The sequence below is a fragment of the Bicyclus anynana genome, chromosome 2 (genome assembly GCF_947172395.1).
Source record: "Bicyclus anynana chromosome 2, ilBicAnyn1.1, whole genome shotgun sequence".
NCBI lineage: Eukaryota > Metazoa > Arthropoda > Insecta > Lepidoptera > Nymphalidae > Bicyclus > Bicyclus anynana.
Window position 1 is genome coordinate 10,104,461 of NC_069084.1, and position 11,078 is coordinate 10,115,538.

The 11,078-nt window shown below is 37.4% G+C and overlaps 1 protein-coding gene across 1 annotated transcript in view; it reads left to right on the forward strand.

Moving 5' to 3' along the window:
* The window catches only part of LOC112054943 (beta-1,3-galactosyltransferase 5), a 32,913-nt gene extending 22,390 nt beyond the window's left edge, over positions 1-10,523 (forward strand). The window contains exons 2-3 of the mRNA XM_024094896.2: positions 2,041-2,338; positions 3,390-10,523. Of these exons, the coding sequence (XP_023950664.2) occupies positions 2,090-2,338; positions 3,390-4,301 (1,161 nt within the window). The 5' untranslated portion in view covers positions 2,041-2,089 and the 3' untranslated portion in view covers positions 4,302-10,523. The remainder of the gene's footprint in view (positions 1-2,040; positions 2,339-3,389) is intronic.
* Positions 10,524-11,078: the final 555 nt, after the last annotated feature.

Consider the following 11,078-nt stretch of genomic DNA (forward strand, 5'->3'; position numbering starts at 1 on the left):
TGTATATATATATATATATCTTCCAAACCGCTGAACGGATTTACGTAATTATTTTACTAAATTCGTCTTGATTACCCAAGTGTTCTTAGAGACTGAGATAAGACTGTTTTCTAATTGCTAAAAAAAACTAAGCTCGGTCCAGAAGTGTAGAAACACTTCTGGACTGTGCTTAGTTTTTTTTACTTTTAAGTTTTTATATTTTATGCAGTCGGGTTTTTATATTTCTTTAATTATTTTATTCCTTCTGAGGTACGAAACTCAAAAAAAGATGAATAAAATTGGTTGATCGTTCTCAGTATTTTTGATAAAATATACATTTTTGAATTCGCTGTTATTTATAGGACCTTGATACGGCCTCGATTAACAAGCAATTAATTTAATAAACAACATTATAATGAGTATTCCGTGTTTAGTGCAAGTTGTTTAACAAGGTTCTGTTGATCGTGACTTTGAAATGTAAGATGATCTGATAAACCTTGTGCTCCAAGAACAACTTGTAAAATATCTAATAGGAATATGCAGTGCCTATTAAATATTTTATAGGTAACTTTTTAAACTAAATTATTGTATTTAATTGAAAAATGGAAAATAATTTAAGTAGTATGTATGCAGTGAAGTTGATTTTTGAGATTTTTCGAATAAAACTCGCAAAAAGAAACTTTCTAGCACGAGCAAAATATAAAATACGCTTTATCACTAATTTGTAGTTTAAGTACCTATCTTAAATACACCTTTTTATTTTTTTATATTTCACGTTGCATGCTACCTCCCAAAGGCACCAATATCTTGTTCTGTTTTATCTTCTTCTACTTTGCAATAATGTAAAATAAAATCAATTTATGGTCGATTCAAAACAGGCAATCTTTTACAGATTTTATTAAATAAAATATTTTAGACTTGACTTTATAGAAAACAATTTTTGTGACCGTTTTTCCCAAATTCAGTGGAGAAAACGACGGCAACAAAATGGAAATATCTTTGTACGAGTATACTGTGAGCTGTGACCTTAGCATGCATATTTCATGTATTTACCAATCCGTAGGTGATAAATTGCATGATCACGTTTTTATTTGAAAAATGAATGAATGTTAAGAAACTCGTGTCTATTTACCCATCAAATAAGATAACCGCTGTGAAGGTTATGAATGTTCAATGAAATATTACGAAATGATTTTTATACTTGTAGATATTGAAATGGAGACGCCTGTATCAATTTGGTTTGATTCTGCCGAAATACAATGTGTACCTCATCACCTCCATTGTTTGGATGCAGAAATAAGTATCGTTGTAAATTGTACACCGACAAAAATCCTGGACCGTCATACTTAAAATACGTAGCAAACTCGTCACTATTACTCTTGTAGTCGGCACCATGTTGTATAGAAACTTCATAGGTGACATGGTGTTGCTTCAAAACTGTGCAGTTAGTTGCACCATTACTATTCAGAAAATGAAAATGAGAAAAAGAAGTGGTCCTAGTATAGATCCTTGAGGAACCCCCCATTCTTAAATCAGACCCAGTAGACTGATTTCCATTGATGTCTACTTTCTGTATTCTATTTATCAAATAGGAAATCAGCAAGTAAAGGGATTTATCAGTAATTCCGTGGTAGTGTTTCTTAAGAAGACATAAGTAGCTTATTTTGGTATTTATTTGGTAAGGTTTTCGGCTTAAATGCAACGTTTCATCTCCATTTCTTAGACGCACATATATAATTAACATCATCATTAACAACCCTTTTTCGGTCAAAGTTGAGCACGAGTCCTCTTAGAATGGGGTTAGGCCACCACACTGGCCCAATGCGGATTACGTAACACACACTTAGAGAATTTAGAAAATCTCTTCAGGTATGCAGGTTTCTTTCACCGTTTGAGACATGTAATACCTATTTAATTTCTTAAAATGCACATAACTGAAAAGTTGAAAGTGCATGCCCGCACCGAAGGCAGAGGTCGTATCCACTGGGCTACCAAGGCTGTAAATCGTAATACTTCCATGGAGGAGTTCTTAAAAATAAAAGAAACTTCTATTATCTCCAGAGGCGACTTCGAGCACCGCAGTTGCCGCTGGGTCGCGTGGGGTGAGGCGATGGGCGCCCTCGGCGCGGGCGGCGCGCTGCGGCGCTCGCACGCGGCCGCGCTCACGGCGCTCGCGGCGCTGCTGCTGCTGCTGCTGGCTCGGCACGCGCCCGCGCCGCCGCCCCGCCCGCGACCCGCACACCCCGCGCCTCCGCCAGCTTCGCCCCCGCACACGGACGCGCTGCCGCCCTCGCAGCCGCTCGTGGACACCACCAAGCTCGAAGCGTCTAAGATTGAATCCCCCAAGATTGAGTCTACGGTATGTCAATTTCTACGGCTTACTACAGGGTTAGCTTCTCTCTTATGACCTGCACCATTGCGGTTTGGCGGGATTAGGGTATGCCTTTTGTAGGGACTTACAAACATCACGATCCAGAGCCGCCTGCATCCAGCGAATCCCTGCGACTCGCTTAATCTCGACAGTCCACCTGGTGGGGGTGGTCTACTACGCGCTTTTTACTACGGGGTCGCCATTCAGATAGTACATTAAATTGTCTCGATCATTGTCATTATCATCCGATATCGAATCTGAATTGAGGAGATCCGCAGAAGTACCAAAGTCACCGACATAGCTCAGCTCAGTCGCGAAGCTGAAGTTTCAATGGGCGGTACACATAGTTCGAAAAGCCAATGGACGGTGGGGTCCCAAGGTGTTGCATGGCGACCCCGCAGCGGAAAGTGCAGTGTTCGTCGACCCCCCACTAGATGAACCGAGGGCATCAAGCAGGTTGCAGGGAGCCGCTGATTGTTGGTGGCCCGAGATAGCGATGTTTGGAAGTCTTTACAAGAGGCCTTTGTCCAGCAGTGGACGTCCATCGGCTGATAATGATGATAAAGATGACTTCCTATTCTAATCAACGTTACGTCTGTTTTACATAAAGATCAATTGTTAGACAGAGATGAATTAACAGTTTCATCAGAATTGCGATGAAAGATAGAGCTATATTTCCCTCGCACTCCCTTGCGATGGGGGGAAAGAGAGAGACATAAGTAGATAATTATCTCGTGAAGCGCAAACAACATAAAATAAAAAATAAAAAAAACACAATCCAAACGAGGATTCAAAGGGCGGCCTAGAAGATCACAACTATTGCAATTGACATTGCTCTATGAATCACAGCGACAACCATCGTCGACAAATTGACAACATTATCGCTTATGAAAGATAAGAAAAGAGATATTCGTAGCTCGCTTTCACAATTTAAGTTATTAAGGGTTGTTTTGTTTACGTATTTTTTTTCTCATTTACGAGGTGACTTCTGCTTTAAATTTCCTAAAAGTTAAAAGCTAAAATTTATTTTAAATTCCAGGTACGCATCATTCCTCCCGTGGTCACACAACCCCGCAACGTCACCGCTGCACCGTCAGTGGCGCCCCCCGCCCCGCGCCGCGACCCGCGCGTCGTGCTCACGCGCGACATGTACGTGGCCGGCCACGAGCGCCCGCACCCCGAGCTGTGCCCCGCGCTCGGGGCACATTTACGCCTGCTGATACTGGTCACCTCAGCGCCTTCTCACTCCACCGCGCGCGACGCTGTCCGCCTCACCTGGGGCCACTACGCGGCGAGGCGAGACGTCGCGATGGCCTTCGTCCTCGGCTCTCCGCCAGAGTCCATGCGAGCCGCACTCGAAGCCGAAGACTCCTTGTACGGCGATCTAGTCGTCGGCCGCTCCCTCGACTCCTACTCCAATCTAACCCTCAAAACGCTGTCGATGCTCGAGTGGGCGGACACGTACTGTCCCCGCGTCGCGCGGCTCCTCAAGACCGACGATGACATGTTCATCAACGTCCCGCGACTTTTACGCTTCGTGGCCGCGCACGAGAATTCGACGCGCACAATTTGGGGCAAAGTCGTGCGGAAATCGCTGCCTAAACGCACGACGAAATCCAAATACTACGTCTCTCCGCTGCAATTCCCGGGCAAAGTGTTTCCCGATTTCGCAACAGGTCCAGCGTATTTGATGACTTCGGACGTGATTCGGCCGCTGTTGGAGGCGGCGCCGAACGAACCCTACCTGAGATTGGAGGATGTTTTTATAACGGGGGTGCTCGGGGCGCGGTTGGGGATGAAGCGACAACACGCAGCGGAGTTTTACAATAAGAAGGTGGCGGCGCATCCTTGCGCTGTGCAACGCGGCATCGCCATACACATGGTTCAGTACCACGAGCAATTCGACCTGTGGCGTAAGCTGCTAGACGGTAAAACGAAATGCGCCAGCTAGCGGCGATCGCGGCCGTAAAATCACTCACTGCGTGTCGAGTGATTGATTACGTTGAAACAGTTGATCACTAAGTCTAGGAAAATGTAGACTTTTAGGTAAATTTAAATCTTACCTAAGTATTTATTAAGTAAATTGCGATTTCAGTATATGGTTACTATCATAAATCACGATTTGATCTGACTATAGCGAAGATATGTTTGATATATTTAAAATATTCGCTTCGATTGAACAAGGCTACACGTTTATTGCGTACGAATGAATAAGTATATTTTGTGGTTCGTCTCAAAGGTGTGATATTAGAAGGACATGAACGTTTTCATAGAAAATACCAGTAATAGTCACAAGAAAGGCAGCGGACAGTAGTTTTAGATTACTCGTGCAACTCTGTGAATCTCCATTTGGTACAACTAAGTTACAAATAATAATTATTTTGTATATAACATGTAATATATGTTTTACAATTTTTGAGCTCTCTTAATTAAGGATCTGCTATTTTTTTGTAAAAATTCAATTTTGATATGATAGAATGAATGAAACAAAAGTTGACTTCCTTTTTTGTACATTTGATTGTTAAATGAGAAAAAAACGATTCGTAGGTGAAGCACCTTGACTCTACTTCAAAATTGACATACCTACCGAGCTAATACTACTGAATTTTGAATACTCCATTGATAGCCCTCCAATCTAAAGTAAGTACCTATAAATATATTTTTTTCATTTTATATTTAATAAACTAAAGATTTGATAAACAGTATCAAAAAATGTGACTCAACAAAAATCAAAAGTACACCGAATCGTAAAGATTTTCAAGCCTTTTACTTTTCTTAATATTTTTGTAATTTTAGAGTTATGTCAGGTCTCGTTCGTTGAAACTGAAAACCTTTTCGAACATTGTTAGAAGTTTTTTACAAGTATTATTTTAGATGATAAGAATTTTGGATAGAAGCAGGCGTTACTTTGCGGAAGTTCATCATGATTATATAATGATTTATTTATTTTGCTACATAAATAAATACAAATACAACATAAATTAGCAGCTTTCCATAGTTATGTTCATAGACTGATGTCCATTCCTCTAACTAGGGATCAGTATAACAAGGAATTAAATATAATATATCGCATGGCCATTTCGAATGGATACAACCCGAATATTGTGAATAGAATAATCAATAAGAAACAATTAGTGTTGATTAGAAAAGAACTTTATGGCATTCCATTAGAAAAACCTAAAAAATTTAAAGCTAGTCTAACATACTTTGGTCCAGTGTCGGAACGTATTGCAAAAACACTTAGAAAGCATGATATAAATGTGGCTTTCAGAACAAATAACTCTCTTAAAAATATTTGCAATGGTAAAGATAAACTAGAAAAGCAACATAAATCGGGAGTATATAAATTGCAATGTTCTGAATGTAATGCAACATATATTGGTCAAACCGGTCGGAATTTTGATACACGTTACAAGGAACACATATCCGCTGTTCGAAATGACCGTCCACAAAGGTCGCACTTTGCAAAGCATCTCCTAGATACTGGTCATAAGCTGGCAGATAATCATATATATGACATTTTACACACTTGCAATAAAGGCCTACGACTATGCGTTTTGGAACAATTAGAAATAATAAAACATAATAAGTCAGGAATTACCCTATTAAATGAACAAATAGAGTTATCGAAGTCACCATTAATAAAAATGTTTGAATGCGATGCAAGATAAATCGCTTATATTATGAGTATCTTGGCAACGCCCACCTCTTGCCCCACCTACTTTTTGGTCTATAAAAGACGAAGCAAAGGTCGAAAACGACACTTTGCAATTGCACGTTGTAGAGTCAACATCTCCTGAGGATCCTCCGGTTTCGGGGTGAAACGTACGTAGAGAGTATTTTGTCGGACCTGGGTGACGTTGTCGCATGGGTTCGCCGAATTTTCGCGGATGATAGCAAAATAAATAAATCATTATATAATCATGATAAGAATTTGTTTTTACGGATTGAGACGATAAACCCTGTGAATTTGGTATAGGTGGTTAATAAAGATGACGAATTGATGGGCTGTCTAGTTGGATATGCGGCTTTACTAGAATTACCTGATATTATTTTTGTACTTTTTATTATACGAATTATATTTTTGTATTACTTTCTTAATAAATCAATTTGTATTATTTTGTAGAAAGGCCGTCTTGGGTCTGCGAATGCATCTTGCAATGGTCTGTATTATTATTAATTGTATTATTTAATTCCAGTTTATACATTTTGTGAACGTGCGTTTGTTTCTATTGTAGTAGCAAAAGATACTCTTATTTGAATAAGTTTTTAGACATTTAAAGTAAGACTGCGTATTATTTAATAATTCTCATTTATTATTTAAACAAAGCAATGAGTCGCTTTTGGTCAATCGTGTGACTGATTGCAATCGTGACTAAAAGGGTGCAAAACTGACAAAAATCTGCAAAAGTGCATTTTAGTGAATCTCAACCTTGTGTTTTAAACCTTTGTAAAAAGTAGATTTACTCCAATCTACAGTAAAAGTAGATTTAATCTGATACATCGGTAGCGCTGTTACTATATTTTTTTCTAATAAATGTAAATTTTGGCAGTTTTATTCGCAGCAAATCGTGAAAATTGTTTCTTAACACTTTACACTACTATACATAATAATTAGATAAGGATGTTTTTTTTTATTTCATACTTTTCTGGGACTCGATAATGATAAAATCTCAATTACCTAAGATCTGTTGACGAGTGTTCCAGTTTTCTTTGGTGTATATTTCACGAACAATGATACAAATGAGATTGCCATAACGAATTGTACAAGATTGCTTATAAAACTAATAGTATATAGCAATGTATATCGACAAAATGGTTTTCTTGAAGCTGACATTTATTTGAATTTAATCCATCGTCTGATAATCTACTTTAGAAAGTTTCGATGACTCCATAATAATTCGCTCAAGCTCTCGTGGTGGCAGCTTTGATATTCTTACACGTTTAAAACTATAATTTAGTTTTTATAAGTAATTTTGTACACTAAGGATAATGACATTAGTAAATATTATTTAGAAGAGTTAGACTCTGTGGCGATAGATGTCGAGGATCACTTGTCTGAGGCACGGACGTATTATAAAGTCTGGTCAGGAGGCCAAGCTTTTTACGCACTGTCGAGTATAATATCAATTTTATTCAATTAACAATTGATTGTTTTTTAAGAGATCACTGTTATCGACAACCCTTTCTACTTCAATATAAGGTACTTATTTGGGGAAGTTAATATCATGTATTTATGCCAAAGTGTTTCTTTGCTATTTGCCTATACTTAGGTAGATATTTTGGTCAAATCAGAACATCTGTCGAATATACATACTTGTGTTTGCCAAAAACTGGCTGCAAAGATGTCATCCTAAAAGAGATACCTACCTACTGACTTAGTTATCCTTTTCTTTATCTTCCTAGCCTATAACATAAAAGTTGTCTATGCACTAAGAACGTTTATTCACTATAACACCATCTAAAGCATAATTTGTCATTGTAGATTTTTTTACTTTTCAGTAAGTTAGCTTTTTTCGGTATATAACGAAAACATCTACACCGAGGGGGGAGATGTTTAAATATATATTTAAATGCAAAGCAACCAAAATCTTAGGACTTTTGTATTTGACTTGGCCTTTCAGTTGACTTGCATTTTCAAAACACTGCTCGTCTAAATACCCCCTTAATTTTTATTGCAGTCATGTAGTGATGGAAATAAAAGCTTGCTATATTGAATTGTAGACTGAGCTGTATAAAGAAAGATAGAGTGTATGTACCTAATATACTTTTATTTTAGTTTCAATGTACATATAACACATACCTTAACATTAAATGTTTTGTTTATTGATTTCGCATCTATACTAATATTAAAAAGCTGAAGAGTTTGTTTGTTTGCTTGATCTCTTAAATCTCGGGAACTACTGGTCCGATTTGAAAAATTCTTTTAGTGTTAGATAGCCCATCGAGGAAGACTATAGGCTATATATTATCCCCGTATTCCTACGGAAACGAGAACCACGCGGGTGAAACCGCGCGGCGTCAGATAGTCCTTCATATTATCAACACCTGCTCGGCCATGACCTGGACACGCCCTTCACACCCATCTCTAAAGTTTCAAAGTGCGGTAAGAAGCTTAGCCTCATACCTTCGTACAGTTGTAACGTACAGACCTACGTATTTTAAGTCACACATGGCATATGTATGCATCAGTTTGAAGAGAGCCTTGTGTCTAGTGTAATTTGAGCCTCATCATGTCTTAGTTGCCAAAAAAAACATATTGTTTGATAAATTTAAATAGTATTTGTAGACAGAATGAGGCTCACTGCCGCCTTGCACATTGCGCGTTGAGGAAGCGGCGCACGCTTGGATACAGAATAGTGAAAAGTAGCTTACCAACGTAATATTACCTTTCTTATCAGTACGGTAAATGAATGATATCAAATTCTACAGATTTATACAAACTAACCTTTTTTCAATATGTTCAAATTCAAAGTTAGCTGGCAAAATCGATTTTGTCAGAACGAATTCTTTTGGTACGGTTGACATTTCGCCATGTTAGATTTAATATGACGCGAGTAATACGTTATATTACTTAGATAAGGTGAAATAAACAGCGTCCTAACATTTACAATTACGAAAATAAGCTTGGATATATTATTCTTTAAAATGTGTAATTAATTATTTTTCATTAATTTATAAACCTGACCAGAAAAATAAACCGCCATGTTGGAGGAATAAAAAGGAACCTTGCATACTAAGCACAGATTAAAAATAAGTACTTGTGGCGCCTATTGTACACTTATTACAACCTACCTCCTGTTGTAAAAAGCTGTTCCAAACAAAAACCTGGTTGAAGTACCTGTTTGCTGCAGCGCTAAAATATTAGTTTTACCCATACTATTAAATGATGCAGCGCTAGATCGTTTATATAGTATTGTTTTCTTGCGACTAAAACGTAAGCGTCATGAATTAGCAAGAAACTATGGAGCGCTCACTAGGGACTATCACCGCAGTTGACCGGAATAGTGATGGACTTAGTAGTGTGTTCTCTAGTGCTTAGTACCTACATATTATAACTCAATGGTGGCGCCCTTATTCCAGGTTTTTTATATTTCTGGTTAGGCTTTGCGAACACTTTGCCATTCATTATTCGAGCGGGTACGTTTTTTGCGCATTGAGTGACAGCGTCTTTTTCATTTGGAAGGAAACGTCGCTGACCACCGTCATTCCTGACAGTTTATTCATGGAAAATAACAAAAGCGAAAGTGACCGATCATCAATGAAGGGGTTCGTAGACTATTACTATTATTTTTAAGATCGGACGCCATTTAAAAATATTATTATTGACCAGTGAATATAATGACCGTATGTTGAGAAATGAATAGATAACTGATTTGCTTGCCGTTGCCAATCAATATATTTTGACGTGATTTTCAAATGACAATACTGAACTATTTTTGCATCAATATATTTTTTAGCTAAATGGTTACTTAAATAATTTATAACATGAGGCTGTAACTTTGTGCCCACATAAAGTTCATTTTATATTTTTTAATAAAAGCTTTAAAATATAATATTGAATGATAAATAGCCCAACTTGTTTGACCCGTTGTTGGGAACCGAAGAATGGCACGCGTTCTGCTACCGAATATCGTATCGACGTCTCGATTCTTCAGAGTCCACGCATAAATTGTTTTCTTTATTACTAATCATCTATTTTGAAAGAAATCAAAATGGAGTGAATCATCCACATCTTTATCGGTATATCTTAGAAGGTAATCCATAAATATGTTTTATTTATGGATTTATTTATTAATTATTGCACCAAACAAAAAAATAAACTAAAAAAAAAATTCTCCCAGAAAACCTTTGATGAGAGCAATCGATTAAGGTAAACGGGTTGGTTGGTGGTAGAATAAAATGGTGATGCAGTGGGGAAGATCATTTCATAATAGCAATTTTTTACTAACTTACACGGCATGCAAACGGCAGGTACCGTTGAATGATAAATATACCACTAAGGTTGCGACGTGACCTTCCAATGTTTAAGTAGATAATTTTAATCTATAGTATTCCATTGTAAGCAGAAATTAAATGATGATGTTATAAAATTGTACACATTTATATTTTTTGTTCCTTGTCTGAAATGTAAAAATCTTCGTAAAATATACTCTTGCATAAACTGATACAAGCATTTTTATTTCATATTGATTTATCTCTTTCATTTCCGAAGTTGTTGGTAGTTGATTATTATCTTAATGAAATCAAATCAAAAACATTTATTTAGAATAGGCAAAATGTTGCCTATTACGTGCTTGCTTAATGAAGCCAGCACGTCATAGGCAAACGTCAACACAGATGCTCTTTTAAAAATGTTAGTTTGTAATTGAAAATTTACAATTTAGTTATGTCATAGTACATTATGATATAAGTGCGGTAAGTTGAAAATTACAGCCGAGGCGATATTGCAGCTCGAGCCAAAGGCGAGAGCTATAGTAAAGACGCAGACGCTATAATTATCAAAGCAAACGTATTTCATACGACGTTATATTATAACACATTTGCGAGAAAACACTTTGGACACACTTTCTGAAAACGAATTTGCATCTTTGCCTGTTATCCTTAAGACGACTTTTGATACGCTTGTCATTTTTGCACAGATAACGAAATGCTCACCAGCGTTTGTTTTTTTTAGAGAAATGCACCAAACACAGCCAGTATTACTAATAAAGTAAATTAACATTTT